Raw genomic sequence first — 26,513 nt, 5'->3', positions numbered from 1 at the left:
CAACAACCTTGCGTGTAGACATTTCAAATAGTGTTTGAGAAAAAAACAAAATGCTTAAAGTAATGAACTTCCAGTAATGGGTTTCAACCAATCCTCTGACAAGTCTGTTACTGTCCTCAGTCCTTTTGATAGTTCCCAAATACACCTCTGTTTAAGGAACTGGAATCCCTCGCCTTAATGAAAGGTTGTCAGTTTCTTCTTACTGCCTTCTCCAGGAATGTTCCTGTCCAATGACCCTATTTCCCAGCTGTGCACAGGAAACGTTCGGGGGTACCCAATCCAGGATTGGTTCTGAGACAGATATCTTCTGAGAGAAATTGAGATTGTAAGAAATAGTAACCAATACATCAACCAATTCATCAACTATTGTTCATGGGAACTGAGATAGCCACTAAAGAGAATACAGTATAAGAAGACAGAGTCTTCTGAAACTTTACCGTCTAGATGTCTATAATACATGTATGTGCAGCAAAAGCTAACTCTTGATACAGAATAGCAGATTGTTCGTGCTAAATGAGTATCATGGGTGGGAACAGCAATAGGGCTCTAGAAAACTCACTCCAGATCACGGGATGAGATGGGCCATCCTCTCAGAGAAGGGAGAGGTATGGGGTACAAAGGATGGGAAGGGAAACAAAGGGATACAAAGGGATGGGGAATCATTTGTATTTGAGAGCTAAATGGAGAGATACTGCAACAAATATCAGTTTGGTTTTGTGTGTGCTGTCAGTGTGTCTATATTTCAAAAACGAGTAAGATTAACCTTAAGCACATTTTGACACTATTCATTTAAAAACTTGGGGTGCCTGGGTGGCTCAGTGGGTTAAAGCCTCTGCATTTGGCTCAGGTCATGATCCCAGGGTCCTGGAATCGAGCCCCGCGGCAGGCTCTCTGCTCAGCAGGGAACCTGCTTCCACCTCTCTCTCTGCCTGTCTCTCTGCCTACTTGTGATCTTTGTCTGTCAAATAAATAAATAAAATCTTTTAAAAATTTTTAAAAATAAATAAATAAATAAATAAATAAAAAATAAAACCTAAACCACACGAGTCATCCTCGAGACACGTAGGCTGATTCTGTTTGGCTCCATTAAGAATCATGGGGAAAAGAGTCATGGCTAGCCCTAGTGGAATTACTATCTACACTAAGATTGTTCCTCCAGGCTAACCCCCTCCCATAATCTGTCCCAACCAAATCAATGACAAATTCTCATTGTTTGTAATAAGGGCCTTGTATCGATTAGCTTCATAGCTGGCCTTGCCCCTTCTCAGATTAATAGATCTGGGAGGCCCATAAATTCTTCAATTTACAAAGTGATGTCACTTTTAAGATACCTTAATTCCAGAAAATTAGATCCATCCAATCCAGATGTGGCTGGTAAATCATAAGTTACATAAACTACAAAAGGCAAATTGTTGCTATTTCCAGTATCTGAATACAACCACGTCTTCCTGAAGGGAAGGGTCATGTCTGACCAGCATCTCTTCCATTTTCTTTCTTTCTTCTTCCTTCCTTTCTTCGTTTCTTTCCTTCTTTCTTTCATTTTATTTGTTTACTTGGAATGAGCGCATGCATGAACAGTGGGAGGGGCAGAGGGAAAGGGAGAGAGAGAATGTCAAGGCTCCACATTCAGTGCAGAGGCAAGGCAGGCCTTAATCTCATGACCCTGACATCATGATCTGAGTCGCAATCAAGAGTTGGAGCTCAATTGACTGAGCCACCCAGGCGTCTCCCCCACCCCTTCCCTTTCTACTAAGAATTGAAGGTAGTAGCACTCACTGTTGATTTGTGTAACATTTTGCTCATTCCCTGTAGACTTTCAGGGTTGTCAGTCAAGGGGCTTGTTCCCTCCCTCCAAGCTAAATTCTAGAAGGAATTTGAATTTTGATAGGAAGGACAAAGGACTACAAGCAATTGGCATTGATGGGTCCAATGGCAGTGCCCTGGGAAAGACTCTGTTTAGTGCCCCTGAAAGCTGTCCTCACGAACTTGCCTTCCTGGAAGCATGAACAGTGAAATCTTCCTTGGTACTATAAGCACGTCTACATTTTTGTCATTTGCTATTTTTTCTTGAAAAGTTTAGCAGGAGCTGGTTTTTCTTTCAACCAATGAGGATTAGTGTTGGCACTTTCTTTCCTCTGTCACAACTTCCAGCCACAGCGTTCAAAGTGGAAAAGCTCAAACTGTGTGTCATCGTGGAACTCTGCTGCAAGCAAGGATGACATCACTGGTACCTTCACAACGCGGCTTCAGTGTTGTTGATTTTAGGGAAAGCGAAGGTACACAAAGAGGCAGGGGGAGAGGACAAATGGAGCAGTCTGTTCACAAAGGAACAACCCCCCACACACACTCGTAACAATTAACGCTAAGACAGATCTCGGTAGACGTCATTAGGCAGGCATTTGGGTGCACCATATCTCGTGCAAAACACCAACACTTTCTAATTTCACTTGCTTGTTACTTCCTGGGTTCAATCACCAGGAAGACAATAGCTATTGGACCCCCGCACTGGAGTTCTGTGACCCCTTACCTCCTTTCAGCCACTGACCACTCAAATTGTTCTGCAGGAACAAATCTAGAAGGACTCTAACTACAGACCATGGTTGCTGCCCTTGATTTCAAAAGCACTAGAGGACCTGAGATGAAAGGTCCACTACAGGACCAGAGATTTTGTAATAAGAAAATGTATAATCTAAACTATTTCCCCCCCCCCTTTTTTTTTTAAACCAGAACAAAATATTCCCGGGATTTTTTAAATAACATAATCCCACAAAGTATGTGTTAGCAATAGAATCAAACGTGGTGCAGAGATGAGGAATCTTGAAAAAAACAAAACAAAACTCCATTGGATTGGACAAGAGAAAAGCTTTAGCAGAATCGGGAGAGATCACATTTATATAAGGGACAAAAGGAAATGGGAGGATAGAAAATAGAGGTTTGGCAAAGAAAAGAGGAAGCGTGAAAAAGTAACCGGAAGAGTCCGACAAAAATTCCAAGCTGCTGAAGAGGAAGAGGATTGACATGGCTCAGAAGGGCCCTGCACCTGGCTGAATGCTCTGTTTTCCCTGGTTCAAATTCTTACCATCTTTTAAACCAGGACCGTGAATGTTCATTTTGCACAGGCCCCTCAAATAATGAAAGTGCTCAGAAAGGTGTAACAGGCTATGTGTTGGCTGATCAATGTCCCCCAAACATGTGTACACCCTAATCCCCAAAACCTGCGAGTTTGTTACCCTATATGGCAAAAAGGACTTTGCAGATGTGATTAAGAATTTTGGGGTCTGGTGCCCACTTACCTACCCAATAAACAAGCTCTGTCTCCTGAAAAATTAAAAAAAAAATTTTTTTTGAGGTGGGTAGATTATCCTGGATTATCTGGGTGGGCCCTGTGTAATCACAGGGGTCTTTATGAGAGGGAGGCAGTAGAGTCAGGGTCAGCAAGAGAAAGAATATAACTGGAAGCCGAGGGAGTGAAGATGTGACAGTGTGGTGTACAGTTATGAGTTGTAAGGAACGCAGGTGGTTTCTAGAAGCTGGGAAAGGCAAGGAAACATATTGTCCCTTAAAGCCTTTAGGAGATGCAGCCCTGCTGATATTATGCGGACTTTTGATTTTCAGAACTCTAAGATAATAAATGTCTTGTTTACACCACTAAATGTGTGGTCGTTTGTTACAGAAGCACTGGGAGTCTAATACACACCTCATACGTGTAAGCCAGTGTATTGCTAGTTTTCTAGAAATCAAGGCTATTAATAAAACGAATAGCAGCTGTCGTTGAACTTCCTTTGTGCTGGCGCCATCCTAAGCCCTTTACGTACAGAGTCTAGTGCAATCCTAAAACAGGGTTTGGGTCCGGGATTATTCACGACGAACAGACTGAGGATCGCGGAGGTTAAGGAACCTCAGGCCATCTGAAGCCCCGTGAGAAACTGGGATGTTTCGGAGGCGGGGGCGGAGCCAGGCCGCAGCCCTCCCAGGTCTTCGGAGCGCTCGTCCCCACCCCACACGTTATGATCAACTCCGGGGCTCGTCCCCTTCTTCCGCGCGCGGTCCGCTCCGCAGGGAGTGGGAGCGGACCGAGGAGGGGACCGCGTCCACGCCTGCGGGCGGTGAAGTCGAAGAGGAGCCGGGGCCGCCTCGCCGAGTGGTCGGTGCTTAGCGGGCCCCCGCCGGCGCCAGAGGCCGTGGCCGCCGCAGGAGACGCAGAGCGCGCCCCGGCTCGCAGTCAAGGCCCCGCGGGGCGCGTCCCGGAGTCCTCTGGCTGTGCGGCGTCGGGGACCGGCCACCCAGGCCTGACCCCCGGTCGGAATTCCAGGAGGCACCACGGAGGAGGGGTTGGCTAGGCGGCCGACGGAGGGGGGCGGAGCCCCTCCCGCAGCGCCTATTGTTTTGGAGGATCCCGTGGTCCTCTCCCATTGGCCGCCGTGGGGGAGGCGGAGCGGCCGCCGCCGCCGCAGCTCCCCGGCTCCTCCCGCCGCCGGCCCCGCCCCCAGCAGGAGGCGGGCCCGAGGCCGCGCAGGGACCACAACTGCCGCAAGGCCCCGCGCTCGGAAGCTGGGGGCGGGGCAGCCTGGGAGATGAAGGGGGGCGGCGCCCCGCTCTCCGGCCTCACTCGCAGCTGCCGGGAGCCGGGGAGGGCGTCCCCCGCGTCCGCACGGCGTGGACCTCTGACCCTGGAGCCTCTCAATCGCCGGGAGCCGTCCCCTTGGGTCGTCGCCCGGGCCGCCCACCATTCCCCGGCCCCGAGGGGCCCAGCCCGCCGCGCTGTGGGGAGAGGTCAGCATGAGCCGGGGGGCCCGGCGGGCTGGCGCCGGGCGGGGGGCGGCCGCAGTGCAGCTGCTGGTCACCCTGAGCTTCCTCCCGCGCGTCGTCGAGGCCCAGGGGAGCCGAGGGCCGGCGGGGTGGGGCCGCGGGGCCGGACGCGGGCGCTGGCGGCGAGCGGGCCGCGGCGGGGGCGCGGGCAGTGCCGGGCTGGACCCGCAGGGGCTTTGGGAACCGCGCGGGCGGGGGCCGTGACCCGAACCGCCGCGTCCGGGGGCGCCTGCGAGATGCGCACGTTGAGTGCCGGGCGGCGACGCTCGTGGAGGCGGCGGCAGGATGAGGGCGGCGGTGACCGTTCCCGGAGGCGTTTCCGCTTCTCCTTCTGGTTTGTGTGGCGGCGGGGCGTGTGCGGGAGACCGGGCGGGAGTGGGGATGCCGTCCGCTGTGTGGGGAAGGACGCGCGGACGGGGGGAGCCCGCCCCTCACCGGGGGTTCCCCGCGTCCCACAAGAGTGCCGCAGGCGGGGAGGGACGCCAGACCCCGCGTCCTGGAGCTCTCGGGCTGGAGAGCCCCCTGCTGCGCCCCGGCTCTGCCGTCCCTCGTTCTCGGGGCGGCCGATTTCTCGCCAGCTGAGCCGGTCCGCGGGGTCCGGGGGGCCTGAGGGGAAAGCTCGCGGACACTGCCGGTTGGTGACGGTTGACGTGAGGAGAGTGGGCCGGCCCGGGGGGGCGCCTCGTGACACCTGCAGGTCGAGGGTGTGGGAAGCCAGAGCCTTTCGCCCCGCGAACCCCGTTCGCTGCTTTCCTGCAGCAGCAGGTGCGGCTGTGCCCGGTTGCCCCTGCTGCGAGGCGGGGGAGCCGCTGGGAGGGCAGGTGTCTCGGTGGCTGGATGGCAAGGGAGATGCCATTTGAAGCGGTTGGTGCTCCCGGCTGAGCAGGGCTGAAGCCGTGAGTGCAACCGTGTAAACATGCTTTTCTGACTTTGTTCACACACTTTCCTCCTGGCGTTATGGTGTCGTGCACTAAATCCCAGAAAATATGAACATTATATTTGTGTGGGTATTTTTTAAATGAATGATTTGGTAAAAATCAAAGGGGCAGACTTTCGGTTTCGTTATTGGTGAGTGTGTTAAAAATGCAGATTCTTTGGCCCCGTTGCCACCTGTGCTGATTTAGTGGCTCTGGATCAGCAATTTTAAATAGGCCTTGTTTGTAAGTAACTGCAACGCAGTTATCCTCTGAACTACCTTGTGAGCCCCGCTTAGAAAAAACTGAACTAATGGAAATCTGGAAATCTTCTAAAAAGTAAATTTTTCAAATTGTTTTTAGCAAAATTATCTTCTAGCGGTGATAGTTTTGGGGTATACATTTAGATATTTTTCTAAAAGGAGTCTTTTCTCATTTTTTTCTTTTTATAGCCTATGTTAATTGTATACTTTGTCATCAATCAGGAAACTTCACTTTAGGTTTTTCTCGTCTACTAATTACATGTGTTACTGTTTTATAATTGCACGTTTACTTTTATTATATCCAAATCAATACGTATCATTTTATCATGTCCAAATGAATACATATAGTTCAAAAATTAAAGATTCGTGCATATTCAAAGGCACATTTTGTGAAACCGTCCTCAAAAGTGGATACATTTGGTTTTTGTTTCCAGTGGTATTTTCTAATACAGTGTTGGAGCATATTATAGATAGTACTTAATCTCCAACGTGTTTCAATATATATTATCTCATTTTATTGGATCTGTCTCCCAGAAGTGGGGCTGGTTTACTGGTAAAAGCAAATATTCATTTCCTCTGGAAGAATTTATTTTCAACCCAGGCCCTAAAGAATTCTTGAAGATACAGTGTCAAGGAGAATAAGCAGCTAATAGCCAAAATCACCAAACACTAGGCACCATGAATGAGGTATTAGAAATATAGACTATGGAAAAAGACCTGTGATTTCTAGAGCTGCAATTAAAAACTCAATGGGTGGATTAGATAGCTGATTATATCCAGCAGAAGAAAGGATTACTGAATCATGCTACCATTTTATGTCTTTTTCTACTTAATCCTCCAACACTTCCCCTTTTCTTATCTTCGTATTTCACTAACAAAATTGGAGTAATCAGTGTAATCCATATGTGTTTACCTATTAGTTTTTGAATCCACACGTCATGACTTCCAGTGGATTATCATAGATGAACTATAAACTCTTATCAAAGGTCAATCCCTGTCTCTCCTGCATTAGGTCCCATTCCCTCTTTCAAGCATAGGGCTCAACAACTCTTCCCTTTCTCTCCTGGATCATTAGTTTTTCCTTCTCTGATGGACTGTTACTGTCATTCTAAAACATGGTGTTAATTCTAGTTTGCAGTTCCCTCTCAACCTGCCCAACTCTCCTGGCTCTGCTCCATTTTTCTGTTCTCTATCAAAAAAACTCATCAAAGGAATTATCCTTACTCCTTCTACGCTGGTTCTCTCTTCAACGTACTCCAGCTCCTTGGAAACTGCTCTTGGCAAGGTCCGTAGTGTCTTCCTTGTTAAAGCCAATAGTGAGTTTTTAAACCTTAGCTTTACCTATAGACAGCAGTTTTTTCCCCACGGTTCATCACTTACTCTCCTTGAAAGACTTATTTTCTCTGGGCTTCCAGGATGCTGTCCTTTTCTGATTTTGTCTTGTCTTTCTGGCTAGTCTTTCTGGTATCCTTTGCTTGATACTCCTCCTTGGGTCCCACCCATGACCACTAGGATGGGGATAGGGGTGCTAGAGATGGAGCTCTGTAAAAGCTCTTAAAACAAGATTGATGCATTTCCAGGTGCGCGAATAGACCCTTGCTGGGAGGGTGCATTGGAGGCAGAGAAGGACTGTACTTGCACCTCCTTATACCTTGCCCTATGCCCCTATCTATTCTATTTGGTACTTCCTGAGTTGTATCCTTTACAGTAAACATAAGCATTTCCCTGGTCCTGTGAGCCATTGCAAATTACTGAACCAGAGAAGAGAGTCCTGGGAACCCCAATTTATAGCTGGTCAGTCAGAAGTACAGGTGGCTTGGAACTTGGGACTGATATCTAAGGTGGGGACAGTCTGTGTGTCTGAGCCCTTAATTCCATGAGGTCTGCTCTGACTCCAGGTGGTATCAAAACTGATTTGGGCACTCAGTTGGTGTTGGAGAGTTGGAGACTGGGTTGGTGTGAGAAAACCCCGGGTTCCAGTAAAGCCAAAGTCTTACAATGGTCTACTATTTTTCCTTTCACCTACTACATAGTCCCCCTTATTGTTCCTCAGAAACATTGGGCAAGCTGACTGCCTCGGGGCATTTATAGTTTGTGTTCCCAATGCCTGGAGTGCTTTCCTCCACTCTCCCAAATTGTGTGGCTTGTTCCTTTTCCTCCTTCAAGCATTGCCAAAATTTGACTGAGACCTTTTGTAACTCTCCTTTTGAAAAATAGTAGCAACTCAGTCCTGCAATGCCTATTCCCTTGTTTCCCTGTTACTTTATTATCATCTGACAGATTCTGTATTTGGCTCATTCTTTTTTTTTTCCCCTTTCCTATGAGCATGTAAGCTCATGGAGGGCAGAGATTTTTGTCCGTTTTTTTTTCCCCCTTTCTTCTCTTTTTGCTCTCCCAGTAGGCAGAACAGTGCAAGGCTTATGTGAGATAGATTCTCAAATATGTTGAATGAATGAATGAATGAATGAATGGAAAATAAAAGCATGAATTATTCAGAAGGAAGCTCAGAGAGAGAATGGGTTAGTAAATGTTAAAGAGAGCTTAAGAGACACAGTCTAATATAATATGTCAGGTTGGATTTCCAGAAGAATGTACCAGAATAGGGAAAAAGTCTTGATTCCTGCATGTTAATATGAAAAAGACAACCCACTAGAAAAATGAAAAACAGGTATTTCACAAAAGAAATGCACATGTCTTATGGAACATAAAACATTCTACTTCATCAGTACAAAAATCAGATACTCTTTCCTGCTTACTATATTGGTGAAAATTTTTAAAATATCAAATAATTGCGGTGCCCGGGTGGCTCAGTTGGTTAAGCAGCTGCCTTTGGCTCAGGTCTTGATCCTGTGGTCCTGGGATCGAGCTCCACATCAGGCTCCCTGCTCAGCGGAGAGCCTGCTTCTCCCTCTCCCTCTGCCTGCCACTCTGTTTACTTGTGCTCTCTCTCTCTCTGTCAAACAATAAATAAAATCTATAATAAATAAATCTATAATCAATAAAATAAAAATAAGATTTTTTAAAGATTTTATTTGACAGTCAGAGATCACAAGTAGGCAGAGAGGTGTGGTAGCAGGCTCCCTGCTGAGCAGAGACCCAGATGCAAGGCTCAGATCCCAGGACCCTGAGATCATGACCTGAACAGAAGGCAGAGGCTTAACCCACTGAGCCACCCAGGTGCCCCAAATAAAATCTTTTAAAAAAAATATCAAATAATGGTAAAGATATGATTTAGCAGTAACTTCTATCTGCTGTTGGTAGGATTGGGAAGTGGTATACCTATTTTGGAAATGAGCTATAGTAATTTCACTTGTAAGCATAAAAGCTGGAGAAACTCTTATAAATATATATAGGGAGATAAAGAAAAAAGTGTTTGTGTAGCATTGTTCTTTAACTTAATCTGGGAACAACCTAAATATGGATTGCATTAGTTTCCTGTTGCTGCTCTGACAAATTACCACAAATTTAGTGGCTTAAAATAATACAAATTTATGATCATGTAATACTGTAGGCCAGAAGTCTGAAAATGGGTTTTACAGGAATAAAATAAAGGTATCAACAAAGCTGCATTTCTCCTGATGGCTCTAGGGGAGAATCATCATTCCTTCCCTTTTCCTGGCTTTTAGAGGCTGCTGTGTTCCTGGCCTGTGTCCTTTTCCTTTGTCTTAAACGCCAGTAATGTAGCACCTTCCAGTCTGACTCTGACACTGTCTTCCTCTTACAAGGATCTTATTATTGAGTCTGCTTAAATAATCCAGTATTAACTATCATCTCAAGATCTTAGTCACATATGCAGAGTCACTTTTGCCATGTACTGTAACATATTCACTGCCTTCTGGAATTATGGCATGGATATCTTGGGGGGCCATTATTCTGCCAACCTTACAGGTCAACAATAGAATAAATACACTGTGATATTTTCATATAATACAACATTTACAGCAGGGAAAATGAATGACCATAAAACTCATTATGGTGGGTAGCTGTCAAAATATTAGCAAAAGAAGCATGTCATTAATATTAAAGTTCAAAAACAAAAAGAACCCTCTATATTGTTTAGGGATATATCCTATGTAATGAAATTGCAAGGAAAAGTAATTAACAGAAATAAGTTATTCTACCTCCAGGGGGAGGGAGATGGCTGTAATTAGAAAGGGACTTAAAAGATAATAGCCGTATTCTATTTCTATTTTTTTTTAAGATTATTTATTTTAGAAAGAGAAGGGGTGGAGGGTGGGGAGAGCTGGAGAGCAGGTTCCCTGTTGAGCGAGCGGGAGAGCAGGTTCCCTGCTGAGCATTTTTTTTTAACCTAAAAATTATGTGAACTATTCCATACTGCATTACAGTTTAAATTATAGCTTATTTGGGGGTGCCTGGTTGGCTCAGTGGGTTAAGCCTCTACCTTCGGCTCAGGTCATGATCTTAGGGTCCTGTGATCAAGCCCCACATCGGGCTCTCTGCTCAGCAGGGAGCCTGCTTCTCCCTCTCTCTCTCTGCCTGCCTCTCTACTTGTGATCTCTCTCTCTCTCTCTCTCTGTCAAATAAATAAATAAAATCTTTTAAAAAATTATAGCTGATTTTGACACTGTTATTCTGTATATGTCGTTCAGTTTGCTAAATTAAGATTTACAAGTCCATAAATTGGTTTATTAGATAGTATGAAGACAATTTGAATGAATGTTCATTTTTTCATCATAGAATAAAATAGTATCTGTATTTGAGCAGTGGCATTACTAATTTGTGAAGAAATCTCAAGAAAAAATGAAGATAACTTCGTAAATTTTTCTTGTTATTCTTTTAAGAGCAAAATTCCAGTCGGAATTAAAGCTGGGAGTTCTAATAAGGTGAGTCACTTTTCTTCCTTGAATATTTTTGCTTTACATTGTGGAACTTCCCATTTCCTGCTTGACAGTGGTTGCAGAAGAGAACTGTTCTGGAATTAGTTGGCAGTGGGGACATTTTGCTCCATAGTCCCACCTTTCTAATTCTTGCCGCAGGCAGAGTGCTTGTTTTTACAGTTAAATTCTATAGATTCTTTTGAGATACATCAATTCTGTCTTCTGTAGAAGAACTATAGTAGCATAGTAGAGCTACAGTATCAGGTGCTCTGTGCAGCAGGTGTTTTATCGTGCATGTATTTTTAGTCTTGTGTTCCAACTAGTCAACCTGCCATCTTCAGGATTATACTGTATAGGGTACACAGTTATCAAGGTATTTGGGCGTAGTACTTTTAAATGGCATTAACTTTTTTTTTATTTTAAAAATATTTTTTCAGTTATTTTTTATTCTTCATTATGCTTTTGAACTTTTGTCTCTGTTGATATATGTAGCTTTCTTAATTTTAATAGTTGTGTAGTACTCCATTGTATGAGTATCTCCTTGGTTAGCTCTTCCTCTGCTGATGGGCATTTCAACTGTTTGGAGTTTTTTGCTATTATGAACAGTGATGTGTCAGCATTTTCATCCTTTGTCTCATTGTGTACACATGTAAGAGTAGATAGGTAGATATTTAGGTAGATATTTAGAAGTAAGGTTGCTGGGCCATTGATTACGCCTATCTTAGCATGATGAGATAGTACCAAATACTTTCTAAAGTGGTTGTACTTCATTTTTGGTTTTGTTTTTTAGTGTTGCTCTGGATATGGTTTCAGTTATAAGACTGTTGGTTCAAGGGTTTATTCATTTTTATAGCTCTAGATGAATATTGTCAAATTACTTTCCCAAGAGGGTTTTCTTAGTTTACATGATCACCAACATACCAGTGGTAATTGTTTTTAATGTCTTCTTTAGTTGGTGGGAATTTGTGACTCATTTTGATTTCCGTTTCTTACATATGTGAGAGGTTTTGATAATAGGATGTATCTGTGTCATCATTGACAGATTGCCAATGGAACTTGAAATAAAGAGGAAGCTAATAGTTCTTACTAAACTTACTATGTATTTCCTTTCAGTACTCGAAAGTGGCAAACAATACCAAAGAATTAGAAGACTGTGAGCAAGCTAATACACTGGGAGCCATTAACAGCACGCTAAGGCAAGTTTAAAAAATATTCTCTTATTTAGTATATTTATATCAAAAATATTCCATTTTTCTTGTGATTTTAATGAAGCAGTAAAGTTTCAAGTCATTCTTTTTTTTTTTTTTTTCAAGTCACTCTTAAAAGAAGTTATTCTTCATCCTAAATTTCATGATTGCTTTGCTTCCTCCTCTTAGTGGATTTGTGCTTAAATTTCAAAAATATATCATCAATAGTGACTTTATAAAAATGTAAAAATATAGAAGATTGTTCCACTAGGAAGACTTATGGATCCATTCTTCCTGGTTATTATAGTAAAAGGAACTTGAACCTCTAAGTCATTTGTAAATAGTAATTCAATGTGTGTGTTACATTTTGAACAGTTAAAATTATGATTACCATGACTATTAAGTTTCATAGATTTTTTTCCTATTGACTTTTCCTTATTTTCTCTATGTAAAACCTGCTTGTGAAGGCCAACATAATTTGTGAGTGGTCTCAGATCATGCACTGTGAAATGACTGAACATATCTATCATTGAGAGTAGGGAATGGATTATTACTAATCTTTTTAATTTCCCTATTTGCTTAGGTTGGCATTTGTGTACTATAATTGTTAGACTTAATAAAGTTATCAGTCATTATTTACTGAAATATTTTAATATAGAAAACTAGAGAAGATAATATAATAGCATAATAAGATAATAAAATAAATTCATTCCATGTGAATAGATATTAACTTTTTCTACTGTGTTTTTAAAAAGAGAGAAATATAGATAAATTTGAAATCCTCTATGCCGTATTTCCCAATTCTATTTTCTTTCCTTCTTAGAGGTAACTACTGTCATGAATCCATCTATGGTTTTGTTTTTATTATATCTATAAAATGATGGTTATTTTACATATGATTTTATTTTTCCTTATATAAAATAATACTGAATTTAACATCCAAATGTATTTTTACACTGTACATTTTGCTTTCTAGATCTATGTTAAAACATGGGAGATTTATCTCATTCTTTCAGCTGATGAATGGTTTTTATCAGATGACTATTACTATTTTACTTATCTGTTCCTCTACTGATAGACAATTGAAGTATTCAGATTTCTTACTTCTACAAATTATGTGACCTTGAGTGCCTTGATAATTTTTTTGGCATACACTAGCAAGTTTGGCATGCACTAGTGAGATTGCTGAACCTTATTATGCCCCCGTGTACCTGTTCTTGATATTGCCTGAGGGCTTTCCAAAGTGCTTGTATGACTGTGTACTGCCTCTGGGGCTGAGAACTGGCTTTGGTCTCCACATCCTTGCCAAAAATTAATAATGTTTGCAGATGAAATAGCATCTCATTTTTGTTTAATTTGTATTTTGTTGATTACTAGTAAGTTTGAGCATTTTTTAAATCTGTTTATTGCATATTAGTGTTTCGTAATGAATGCCTACAATATATGTCAGGCACTGTTCTAGAGTAGTATTAAGCATATAGTGGTGAACGTGACAAATTCTTTTTTTTATGAAGCTTTTCTTTGGAGATCTGCAGTAAAAAGGTAAAATATATAAGAAGTAAGGAAAGTGGTGATGAGTGCCTGGGAGAAAGATAAAGCAGAGAAGAATGACAGAGGGCTAGGGGTGGTGTGGATGGGGATGGGGAAGTGGCACTGTTTTAGATTGGGTGGTGAGAGAAAGCCACAGCGATAATGGGACATTTGAACAAAGTGCCCATGAAGGCATAAGTCGTAAGTCATAATATGGCTGCCGAGGGAGAAGTATTCTAGGCATGTATAATTGTTAGTGAAAAGGACCTGTGACAGGAGTGTGCCTAGATGATTTGAGGAGTCCCAAGAAGGCCAGTGTGGCTGGAGTACAGTGGTCAAGGGCAAAGTAGTAGAAGGCTGAGTCAGAAAATGTTAGGGATGGGAGCAGGGGTGGGGTGGGGTGGAGGGCTTGAAGACAGCTACGAATGCTGCTTTAAACTGAGTGGAATGAAAAGTCAGTGGAAGACTGGAGAGAATGCTTTGAGGTAGCCGGATGCTATGTTATGTGGTTATTGTACTAATCCAGGTAAGACAGAATGGTGATAGCTGTAGAAATTATGAGAAGTGGTCAGATTCTGGACAGATTTTGAAGAGTGAGCTGACAGGATTTGCTGAAGGATTTGATGTGGGGCATGGAAAAAGATAGGAGCTATAAATGACTAGAAGATTGGGAATTAGAGGCCTCTGCTTCAGCAGCAGCCTAGAGAGCAACAGCGAGCACATCGCTCAGCTTTCCCATCAGTCATGTGTGAATATATGGCATTTTAAAACCATATGATATTATCCAGGAAAGAATATAACTAGAGAAGTTATCCAGGGATTGGGACTTAAGTCACTATAGAATTTTAAGGTAAAGTGCCTTTTTATATTCTTTGCTGTTGTTTCTCCGTGGTGAAACAACATGGCGTTGGCGTGGGGTGTGGAGGTGGGATAGTATGTACTTCTAAAATACTATTAATTTGGGGGCGCCTGAGTGGCTCAGTGGATTAAGCCTCTGCTTTCAGCTCAGGTCATGATCTCGGGTCCTGGGATCGAGCCCTGCTTCGGGATCTCTGCTCAGCAGGGAGCCTGCTTCCCCCCCACCCCGCCCCGCCTGCCTCTCTGCCTACTTGTGATCTCTGTCTCTGTGTCAAATAAATTTTAAAAAATAGATTATTTGTAGGCATTCCTCATACAATCTGAACATAATTCTTTGGCTATATGCATTGTTAGGGCTTGTCTTTTAATTTTGCTTATAGATATTTTGTTGAACAGAGTTATTTTTAAATGTTTAAATCCAAGTATAACAGAAACATAATAAAGTATACAAATGTTAAGCATAAAGGTGAGTTTAATTTTACAAAGTGAACCCAGCTCTGCAACAACCATCCAAAACAATGTACTTGCTTCCCTGAAGATTGCTGTGTGTACTTTTCTGGTCACTACCACTGTCCAAAGTTAGCCGTGATTTTGAATTACAGTAGCAGAAGTTAATTTTGCCTATTTATATAAAATAATATGGAATGTATTTTTTGTGTCTGGCTTATTTTATTAAGTATCCTGTCGTGAGAGTCATTCATGTTCTTGAACTTAGTAGTAGCATTTAATTCTTTTTTCATTGGTTTCCATAGTTAAAACTGCACCAAAATGTTCCCATCCTATCATTGATAGTTGGAGTTTTCCACTTAGCAGCCAGTCCAAAAAATATAGTGGCGGACATTTGGTGGTTGCATTTGGTATGCAAATCTATATAGAATATACCTAGAGGTGGAATTAAGTAATACTGCCGAGTGGTTTTCCAAAATGACTCCTAAAATACATTGCTACTGGTAGTGTATGAGAGTTCCTCATTCCACAACTTCTCCAGCAGTTGGTACTATAACTTTTTAAGATTTTATTTATTTATTTGACAGACAGAGATCACAAGTAGGCAGAAAGTCAGGCAGAGAGAGAGGAAGGGAAGCAGGCTCCCTGCCGAGCAGAGAGCCCGATGCGGGGCTCGATCCCGGGACCCTGGGATCACGACCTGAGCCGAAGGCTTTAGCCCACTGAGCCACCCAGGCGCCCCAGTACTATAACTTTTAAACAGCCTTACTGAAATTTAATTGACATGCAGTATACTGTACCTATTTAAATATGCCACTTGATGTTTTGACAAGTGTGTACACATGAAAATCAGTTTAAACAAGATAGTTATTTTGTCTACCACCCTGAAAAGTTTTCTCCTGCTCTTTGGAAATCGCTCTGGCCCTTTCCTTCCTGCCCCTGCATTGCCCACTTCGAAGGCCACTGCTTTTAACCCAGCGCCATCTTGACAGGAAGTCCCTGGTAAAGACTAGGAAGTTGTGGCGTAAGTAGCTTGGCATCCGTCTTCAAACTGACTTTTAGAAAAGCTGGACTACTTCCCTTCAACCCACCTGTATAAGCCAGACCCGAGCCAGCTCTGTTAGCATTAGATTAGCCTTCCCCATCTTTTCTGCTGCCGTGGCTTTCAGGCAGGGTTTAGGATGAAACGATCAGCAAAGCATCATCACATAAGAATCCTCAAGGATAAAAGTTCCTCTAAATCGTATTGTTAACAAGAAAATAGGAATTTATGTCACAATTGCTTTGTTCTTGACTATTTTCAAAGAGAAGACTTCTCTAATTAAGTAACATAACTATAGTTACCATCGGAGCCGTAACTAGAACTTGCCTTCTTGTTTTATCACATCCTGTATTCCAGCAGAGTCACCTATGATACAAGTATTTCCATGAACTTGTATTATTAAGTTCATTGAATATTCCCATAGGAGGAAAAAAAATCCCACTGTGAATTAAATCGGCAACGTTTATTGATAGCGGAGTTTGTGCAGCCAGCCTTATGTGGACTTCTAGTGGTTATGTCACATAACGGTTTCTCAAATAAAACATAAATTCTTGGCTATGATAGTAACATATTTAGGAACTAAGTGATTTGTACTTGGTACACAAATAATTTTTTTACCTTGTTTTTTTTCCTGTTGTGTAGCAAATAAAGAAGAAGGTAACAGCTCTCTTATAGATGTTGCTGTTATGTATTTAAGACAGAGATGGTCTGAATATAGGTTAAAGTGAATATAGGTCAGAGTTTACTTGAATGACTGTAGTTGTTTCAAGATCTCCAAGTAGAGATCTTGATCTTCTATTTTATTAAATGTGAGGTAGTATGGAAATTGAATGATATGCCATGATTAAAGTGACATTGGTGTAACCAGTGAATACCACGTAGGAAGGGAGATCCTAGAAATGCAGTTTTTGGTATTTTTGTCCTATAAATACAGAAGCAGTTTAAGTTAAAGGAATTATGAATGTAAGCTTAATTCCTACTTGAGAAAAAAATGATTGCTGCTACTTCTAAGTCAGTCGAAAAGGCTAGGTTGACTTTTGTATTTTACTACATGTCCTATATTTTTGTCAATTAATTTTCTAGTGAAAATTATTACTGAAATAGGGCTCACAGTTTTAGTATAGTTAAATAGAAATACTTTGTGGAAGTTAATATCTATATTTTTCATGTAACTTGTTTATCATTCCTTCAGGTAACCACTAATTGAATTTATGAAACTATCTAAATTAAAGACATGATCTCAGATTATCTGTTTTTAATTATATAAGATACAGTGTAACCTTTTCCATTCCCAATTTAAATCCTTTTTCTTTTTTATTCCCTCTTTCTCCTAGTAATCAAAGCAAAGAAGCGTTCATTGACTGGGCAAGATATGATGATTCACAGGATCACTTCTGTGAACTTGATGGTAATAAACTATTGTCATGAAGTTATTTTAACCTTAATCCTTTTATAAGAAATGGAAATCAGTGAAAACATAATCAGTTATACCTTGAATACACTGGGTATTGCTGAGTGGATCTTATTATTCAGAATGGCATTTATTGAGAGCTTATGTTCTGGCCATGTGCTGAGTGCCTTAAGTACATTATTGCTAATCTTTTAGTTACCTTCATAACTGCATATTATTTCATGTCTGGGGAAACTGAGTCTCAAGAAGACTAACTTGCCCAGGATCACACAGTAACAAGAGGCTGAGATAGGATTCAATCCCAGTTCTGACTGGATCCCATACGTATATTTTTCCCATCATGACACATCATCTCCTATGGACCTCTATTTCAAGCCACTTATTTCAGGTCTATGAACATATAAACATGTTCACACTGGAATTTTCTGGAGGTCCCAACCAACATAAAAACACCTTGCAATTTGGGGGAGGACTCTAATTTGACTTCCCCACAAGCCTTTTCCCAAGAGTCCCCTGGAATAGTATGAAGAGAGGGTGCTGTTCAGCAGTAACTACCATGACTCTTACTTCAGAAGGTAATTGAAGGGACTCAAAAATTTTGATCTAAGGAGAATATTCCCAAGAATTGTGCCGAGTAAACTTAAATCATTCACTTGGTCTCTCTTCACTTTTTACCTTGATATCATAGGTGGTGGAGAAGAATTTGGGGTTCAGGCATGCATGGCTGGAGGCAGCAGGAGTTCCTCAAAACTTGGAAAGCACTCAAGTAGTCATAGGGCTTCCTAGAGGGTTTTAGGGGATCCATCTGTAGAATTGTGCTCGTCCTCCAGTCTGCAGTGCGGCAAGTTAAGAGTGAGCTGCTACAATAGCACAGCAGATTGAGAGGTTGCCAGGAGGTGCAATGTTATCACCATGGCTTCTAGGGTTTCAGCAAGGACATTTTTTGTTTTTCAACGATTTTATTTATGAATGTATGTATGTATCTATCTATCGAATGTGAGCAGCCGGGAGGGGCAAAGGGAGAGGGAAAGCAAGAACTCAAGCAGTCTCCGGGCTGAGCATGGAGCCTGACTCAGGGCTTGATCTAACCACCCAAAGATCATGACCTGAGCCTCAATCAGGAGTCACACATTCAGGCGCCTGGGTGGCTCAGTGGGTTAAAGCCTCTGCCTTCACCTCAGGTCATGATCCCAGGGTTCTAGGATCGAGCCCCACATCAGGCTCTCTGCTCAACATCGGGCTCTCTGCTCAACAGGGAGCCTGCTTCTTCCTCTCTCTCTCTCTGCCTGCCTTTCTGCCTACTTGTGATCTCTGTCTGTGAAATAAATAAATAAAATCTTTAAAAAAAATTTTTTTTGGGGGGCGCCTGGGTGGCTCAGTGGGTTAAGCCTCTGCCTTCGGCTCAGGTCATGATCTCAGGGTCCTGAGATCAAGCCCCGCATTGGGCTCTCTGCTCAGCATGGAGCCTGCTTCCTCCTCTCTCTCTGCCTGCCTCTCTGCCTACTTGTGATCTCTGTCTGTCAAGTAAATAAATAAATAATAATTTTTTTTAAAAATTAAAAAAAAATTTTTTTAAGAGTCACACACTCAACCAACTGAGCTCCCTAGGCAATCCCAGCAAGGATTTTTTTTTTTTTTTAAAGATTTTCTTTAGTTGACAGAGAGGGCACAGCAGGGGGAGCAGCAGAGGGAGAAAGAGAAGCAGACCCCCACCCCCCTCCCACACCCAGGTGAGCAGGGAGCTTGTCACAGGACAAACCCTGGGATCATGACCTAAGCCGAAGGTAGATGCCTAACCAACTGAGGCACCCAGGAACTGCCCCTGCCGCCAGAAGAATATTTTTAAGAGATCTGAAAAAAAATTTCTTGGGGTATCTGGATAGAATAATGGGAAATTAATAAAATAGTCCTGTTATGATATTTAGTATTGGCAAATGTTTCATCAAAGCAAGCTGTTGTACCTAGGTTAAGGATTGACATCACTGCTTACTCTTTAATTTGTTCTCCGGTTGTCATTCTAATTATGCTTAGTGTTCAACACTCACAGTCACTTCTTGCCAGCTTACCATTTTACCTATTTTTTGATTAAAATAAAAAATTTTTAGTGCTTAATTAACAGATTTTTAAATTAAAAATCATTTCTGTGAATATTTCTTGTAGTAAATAATGTCAGTGTATATTTCTTTTATAGGTATTTAACAAAAAATGCTACTCCATTCCAGAGATCACTTGGTATGAGCAATGATGTACTCAGTCACCTCTCATCAATATAGTGTTAACTAATTTTTGTACATTAGCTTATTATAAAAATGGAAGAGATGTCCTACAAGAATTTAGGATTTCGTAATTTAAAAATTAGTAATTTTTATATTATGTGTAGTCCTGAAACCTATAAACCATTTTACTGGTTGGGTTACCGCTACTTCTCTGGGTGGTCATTTTTGTATATGTCCCGATGATTTATACATACAATTTTTAAAAACACTTCAGAGTAGCTTTAGAGTCATCATCTAGTTATTTCAGTTATGTAAAACCTTTTGATTAAAACAATCTAAAGAATATTCACCCCAGTTTATCGGAATATATCTCTACCCCCCTGTTCTCCATTTTGTTTTTGTTCTGTCTTTATTTGAAGAGAAGATGACCCTTATAGATCAAATAGTAGATTTTTAAATAATTTAACAGTTTAAGGTAAGCTCCTCTCCCTACGCCTGCTTTGTTGTTGTTGTCGCTGTTGTCTCTATGCGTGGCCTCTTCTTCTTGGGGTTTCTGCTCAAATGTCACCTCATCAGAGACGCCTACTGTCACCTGCCTCTAGAAAACAGCAAGCACTCTCAGTGTGAGTGTTGACACTGCTGCCCGCTCTGAGTACCAAGAATGACCAGAGAGTGCAGGGCAGGTTATTTAGTTAATCTGTTTATTGTCCGTCTGCTCCAACTAGTTTGTCAGCCGCCTGAGGCTTTGTCTTTCAGGTTCACTGCTTTATCCCTAGTGCCTAGAACAGTGCCTAGACTTGGTACTTGCTCAATAAATGTTTGCTGAATGATGTTTTGGTTCACGAATAACCTATATTGTATGACAGATTTTTACTTTTATATTTTCCCTTAAAACGTGTTCATTAGGGGTGCCTGGGTGGCTCAGCCAGTTAAGCTGCTGCCTTCTGCTCAGGTCATGATCTCAAGGTCCTGGGATCGAGACCCACATCAGGCTCCCTGCTCAGTAGAGAGCCTGCTTCTCCTTCTCCCTCTGCCTGCTGCTCTGCCTACTTGTACTCTCTATCTCTGTGTCAAATAATAAAAACCTTTAAAAATTCAAAAAAAATGTTCATTAATAAATTTAAAGTATTGTCTAAAACAGTTTCCAAATCTGGCTGTGTGTCAGAATTACTTGGGTGCTTTATAAACTCTAGGTTCTCTTCACCTGAATATTTTATAATGCATTTTAATAATGCATTACTAGCAGTCAAAGTTAGAGTTGGTGATGGAGGGTGGGAGGCTCAATCCTGAGTCTAAGACAGTATTTTTTATCTGTGTCCATAAACAAAAAGACTGCATGCTAAGTTGACCTGTGCTATGTTTGAAGAGATATTTGGGTTAGGAGGTGTGGAGGACTGGCTCGCATCCTCGAACATGCCGTGTAGCCTCCTAACACTAATACGCAATTAAGTGACCATGAAAAGAAAATTCATTTGGGGAAAAAAGGTATACTTGAAAAGGAAGAAAAAGCATTAGTTGAAATTGATGAATTCCCAGAATTAGGTATTTTGATTCCGTGGACATTCTTCGAATCCTTTGGGAATGGTTAGCCCGGTCAGATGGAACAGTTTGGGAAGAGCTTAACAAAGGGAGCAAGAAGAGAAAGCTTTGGGGAGGAGGAAGACCTATTAGGGGTCCAAAGAGCATTATCCAAATGAATGCTACTGCCGTGCAAATGGAAAGAAGTTGTAGTTTCTGAACAGGCTAATTAAAATCGTGTCACAGGTGGCCCCAGGGGAAGGATGGGGGTACCAGCACTGGTATGTTTGTAGGGGAACTCAACCTGTGGATGCTCCCTCACCCCAACTTCCTCATCTAGTTGCCATGAAGTTCTTGTCAGTGTAGGTCAGGGCTTGAGAAACATTTTCTTCTGTAAATGGACAGATAGTAAACAGTTTAGACTTCGTGGACTGTACGGTTTCTCTTGCAGCTACTCAGCTGTGCCATAATTGTGTGAAAGCAGTGAATGAATGTGGCTTATGTTCCCATAAAACTTTCTTTACAAAAAGTATACAGACCAGATTTGGACTATGGGTCATAGTTTGCTAATCCCTTCTATAAATTAACAAGACCTGCCTTTCATGATTTGAAAAAATATTAAAATTTTTAAGAACCACTTAAACCAGCAATGCACTTTTGATTCGGTTAAGGGAGTACACATTAAGGACATTGAGAATATAAGTTTTAAGTTAAACATTGATATACTTGATTTTACTCTTGTGATTTTCACTTCCTTAAGGTATAATGATTTAAAATGTAGTTTAATATCTTAATCTTGTTGTTTTTCCTTATTGGTTGTTTAGTTGCTTTTGTTGGGTTGATATTAGCCTGAGGTGTACATTCATAGATGACCCCGCATATGTGTAAACTTACATGCACACACACATTGTTTATACATGTGTACACACATATCTCAGTGAATATATATGCTTCTGGTAGGTTTAGTATTTGTAAATAATCAGATCGGTTTTGCAAATGAGCTTAATGAAGACCACCTCAGAGGAATTAAAAATATATAACAGAAACTAGTGAATTTTAAAACTTCTGTTTGAACTTTAAAAGCCACACTCCATAATTTGAATCTTTCTTTTTTTTTAATGAATATTTTTTTTAAAGATTTTATTTATTTGACAGAGATCACAAGTAGACAGAGAGGCAGGCAGAGAGAGAGAGAGAGGGAAGCAGGCTCCCCGCCGAGCAGAGAGCCTGATGCGGGACTCGATCCAAGGACCCTGAGATCATGACCTGAGCCGAAGGCAGCGGCTTAACCCACTGAGCCACCCAGGCACCCCTTAATGAATATTTTTTTAAAATTACTCTTTTAAACTCTTGAACCAGTCCATGTCCTTGGACAGTTTCTGTAAATCCGTCTGTAAATTACCTATTTTCTGTGCCTTAACTTATATAGTGGAATATCTATATAATGTTAGGGCAGAAATAGAGCCAATATTCTTCAGTTCATGTTTCTATTGTCTGTAAGTGAGATCTAACTCGTTTATTCGTGTTCTTCCTACTTCCTACAGAAGTACCAAGTAGTTCTTGGATGGTATGGATCAGGATGCCATTTTCCTCTTATAGTTATGGATAATCTCAGTTATGGTCACTGAATGCTCAATGAATATTGTTAGTTAAAAGGAAAATACACTATTAGTAATGAAAAAAGGAGGGACTATATTTTAATGGCTATATTTGGCCCTGTTTTAAGTCAGGTGCCTGCATACTATTGATTTAATTCTCATGACATGAAAAGGTAGGACGCATACAAATAAAGAAGTACCTCTGTGTCAACACGGATAGTTCTTTCTTTTCCATGTCTTATGATATTATGATCATCAACGTGTGAAGCATGATCGTTACACTTTTTCTAAAGGTATGAAAGCATGTATTTCCCTTTTCTATCCAGAATGTAAGCCTTGATAATTAAGACCATTTTCTTTATCTTTTGTATCCTTCAGAGACCTCTATTAAAATGTCCAAATAGTGAAGAACTAGTAAAAACTCATTTGGATTTCAACACAGAAAATAGTTATTTAGGGGCGCCCGGGGTGCTTAGTCGTTGAAGTGTCCGACTCTTGGTTCTGGCTCAGGTTGTGATCTCGGGGTCATGCCATGAGGCCCCGCGTGGGGCTCTGCACTCCGCGCCGAGTCTACTTCACGTTCTTGCTCCCTCTCCCCTGCCTTCGCCTCTCCCTGCTTGTGCGCTCGCTCACTCGCTCTCAAATAAATAAAATCCTTAGAAAATAAAATAAAATAAAATGGTTAATTTATATGTCTTAACAATTTCCTGAAGTTGCGTCTGCTGTATATTGGCTTGAGAGGGCAAAAGTACTCTGTATGAACAGTGATAGAAACAAACTGTAATGTGTATTTGTTTAAACTAGAGCATTGTGTAGTTCTAAGATCAAATTTGAATCCCGAAGTTATTGAGCCATTTATTTCATAAGTCCAGAGTTAGAATCGCAGGAAAATCTCTCTTTTTAGTATACTATATGCTAAAAAAAATGTTTCTGAGCCTGTGTTTAGGTAAGTGTTTGCATAGGGAAGAAATCAAATCAAGTAGTAGAACAGGTTCTGATTCTGTTAGGTCTTTTCGATCCCAGTTGGTTAAAACGTAGGAATGATGAATGCCTCTCAGAAGGGGAGGGGTGTTCTGTTCTTAAGAGAGCACTGAGTATCCAAAAGAAAGGGAGGAATTGTTTTTTCCTCTCCGGAGTGTAAGTTATCCTGGGTCAAGTACAGTGGCCATTGTGCTAACCGCTCTTTCGCTTAAATTGGACATTACTTGAAAAGCATAGCCTTTCTCTGACCTTTTAGTAGTTATGTTTGCATTACAGTGTTACATTTCAGACAACTGGTGACCTATGGGTGGTTTTGATCAATTGTTTCTTGTTCAGATGAGCGATCTCCAGCTGCTCAGTATGTAGACCTGTTGCTGAACCCAGAGCGATGCACCAGCTATAAAGGGTCCTATGCGTGGAGAGTGTGGAACAGCATCTACGCGGAAAACTGTTTAAAGTAACTGGAGGGGGTATGGGAAGGAGGAGGAATGGCTAAAGGGAGGGTAGAAGAAGGGGAGTAGGAATCTGTTGGGAAGAAAATTATGTAAAACCATTTTATGTTTGAGTTTCACACTTGCTTTTTCAGGCCTCGATCTGTTTATCGTCCTTTAAATCCTCTGGCACCTAGCCGAGGTGGGTGTTTCATACATTTACATGCTTTTAGAGATTATTTTCAAAATTTCTTTGTACCTAAACTTAATCTAAGTTTTCAGCTATTTTATATTTTCTTTAATTTGATCAAAAGTAAAAGTTTAGTTCACAGTTCAGTATCGTTTTCTGCATGTTTTATGTAATTGCGGGTATTTATTGAGTGCCTGGTATGTGTCAGGCCCTAAATAAAAGAGGAGTTTCATGGTAAATAAATCAAAATATATGAGTAATCCATGTAACAGAGGCTTCCCAGGGAACTCTTAAAAATCTGGATGCCCAGGTCCTACCCCAGACTAGTTAAATCAGAATCTATGGGATTAGATCCAAGTGGTGGTGGTGGTCTTTTTGTGTTTTTTTGTTTGTATTTTTAACCATCCAGATGATTCCAGTACGCAGGCACCTTTGAGAACCAGTGGCTCCCAACGTGCTTCTCAGACTTGAGTGTGCATATAAATTACCGCAGAGCCTTGTTGAGCTACAGGTTCTGATTCTGTGGGTCTTGAGGGAGGCACAGGATTCTGAGAGCTCCCAGGCGACGCCCAGTGTGCTGGCTGGTCCACGCACCATGTCTGAGTGCTAAGGATGCAGAGTTGGTCAGATACTCGTGACGCCCGCAGCAGAATGCTTTCCGGCAGGGTCCCTGCGTGCCCCGCTGGGTTGTTGAGCACATGCAGTATGGCCGGTGCAGAACCAAACTTGACATTTCACTGAATTTGTTTAAATTTAAGAACTGAAGCAGTGCAAAATATTTTTGTCCTTAAACAGAATTTTATTGTTTTGATAGCTCTGGCCTCACACTCTGATAGCCCTGGCCTGTACGATTATTGTCTTGTAGCACATGTATGCTTTTTACTTTTTAAACCGTGGATCCTAGGGAAAATTTTACTAGAAATTCACCTTAGAAAAAAATAGAAATTATATATGTGGCTGGTATTATATTTCTGTGGGACAGCATTTTTGGAGGTTAATCAGACTTACTGGGCACATACTCAGTCTGTTGTCAGCAAGGAGCCAAACCCTGGGAGCAGCCCTGTCATTGACTTGCCGTTCTCTTGTTTTCTTTAGACCAGGACTGATTTAAGAACTTGAATTCCCTGGTCTAGTTGTATCTTTAAGACATTTCTGAGACCCAGAGAGACACAGAAAGGTTAACCGAAGGGACTGCCTTCAGATGCTGTCTTATAATGCAGCAAATGTTCTTCCGCAAATCATTCTGATACTGCTGGAAAAGGGAATTGGATCATGAAAAAGGTGTGCATGGTTTCTTATCCTTTGCCTGTTTTACCCTTACAACTTATAAAAACGGAAACCACACACACACACACTTATAAAAATGGAAACAACAAAAAAGTTATATAAAGTAAAAAGAGAAAGCTCCCCCTGCCCTGGCCCCACTCCTCTCTTCCATAGTATAGAATTTGGTAGGTATTCTTCAGGTCTTTTTGATGATCACTTGTGGTTTTTCGGTTGTTCGTTTTTGTTTGTTTTTTATTTTTAGGACTGGAGTTAAAATATTTTTTAAAATAGAGGTATAATTAACATGCACCATCATGTTAGTTTCGGGTGTTCTGTATAATGTTTAGATATTTGTGTATATTGCAGAATGGTCACAGTAAATCTAGTTAACCTCTGTGACCATAATTACAGAATTTTTATTTTTGTGATGAGAATTTATAACTTTCAAATACTTTGTTATTAACTGTAGTTGACAAGCTGTACGTGACAGTCCTAGACTTACAAGCTGGTACCCTTTGACACCCTTTACGTGTCTTGCCCGCTCCCCACCGCCTGCCTCTGGCAACCACCCATCTGTTCTTTGGATCTATGAGCTTGGGGGTTTGGTTTTGCTTTTAGATTCCACGTGCAAGAGAGCACAGTATCTGTCCTTCTCCGGCTGACTTCCCTCCGTATGAGGTCCTCAGAGTCCATCCATGTGCTTGCGAGTGGCAGAATTCCTTCTTTTTTGTGGCTGAATAATATGATCACTTCCTTTTAAAGCAACGCATATAGTTAATTTAACAAAACCATCCCATGCTAAGAAATCCCTCACATCCATGTTGTGACAAATTACAGATGTGAGACCACTGGAAAGATGAGAGGAAGGAGAGCAGCACTTAGGAAAAGACAGAGGCAGAGAGGGGGAGGAAACCCGTCCTAAGAAAGAAGGGAGACGGAGACCGGGTGAGGGGAGGACGGGGGTCCTGGTTGCAGGTGAGAGGTCCATTCAGCAATCAGGGCGCTCGGGCCGAT

General features: G+C 41.6%; 1 protein-coding gene across 1 annotated transcript in view; it reads left to right on the top strand.

The window, feature by feature from the left end:
- Window positions 1-4,007: 4,007 nt before the first annotated feature.
- The window catches only part of LOC111144739 (endoplasmic reticulum oxidoreductase 1 beta), a 48,501-nt gene continuing 25,995 nt past the window's right edge, over window positions 4,008-26,513 (top strand). The window contains exons 1-8 of the mRNA XM_022499173.1: window positions 4,008-4,299; window positions 4,393-4,645; window positions 4,695-4,773; window positions 10,789-10,830; window positions 11,938-12,020; window positions 17,223-17,296; window positions 23,949-24,069; window positions 24,199-24,245. Coding sequence (XP_022354881.1) covers window positions 4,008-4,299; window positions 4,393-4,645; window positions 4,695-4,773; window positions 10,789-10,830; window positions 11,938-12,020; window positions 17,223-17,296; window positions 23,949-24,069; window positions 24,199-24,245 — 991 coding nt within the window. The remainder of the gene's footprint in view (window positions 4,300-4,392; window positions 4,646-4,694; window positions 4,774-10,788; window positions 10,831-11,937; window positions 12,021-17,222; window positions 17,297-23,948; window positions 24,070-24,198; window positions 24,246-26,513) is intronic.

The sequence above is a fragment of the Enhydra lutris genome, unplaced genomic scaffold (genome assembly GCF_002288905.1).
Source record: "Enhydra lutris kenyoni isolate GAN:26980312 unplaced genomic scaffold, ASM228890v2 scaffoldscaffold12, whole genome shotgun sequence".
NCBI classification, from domain to species: domain Eukaryota; kingdom Metazoa; phylum Chordata; class Mammalia; order Carnivora; family Mustelidae; genus Enhydra; species Enhydra lutris.
Note: the sequence above shows the minus strand (reverse complement) of the source record. Positions and strands in the feature narration are given on the sequence as shown.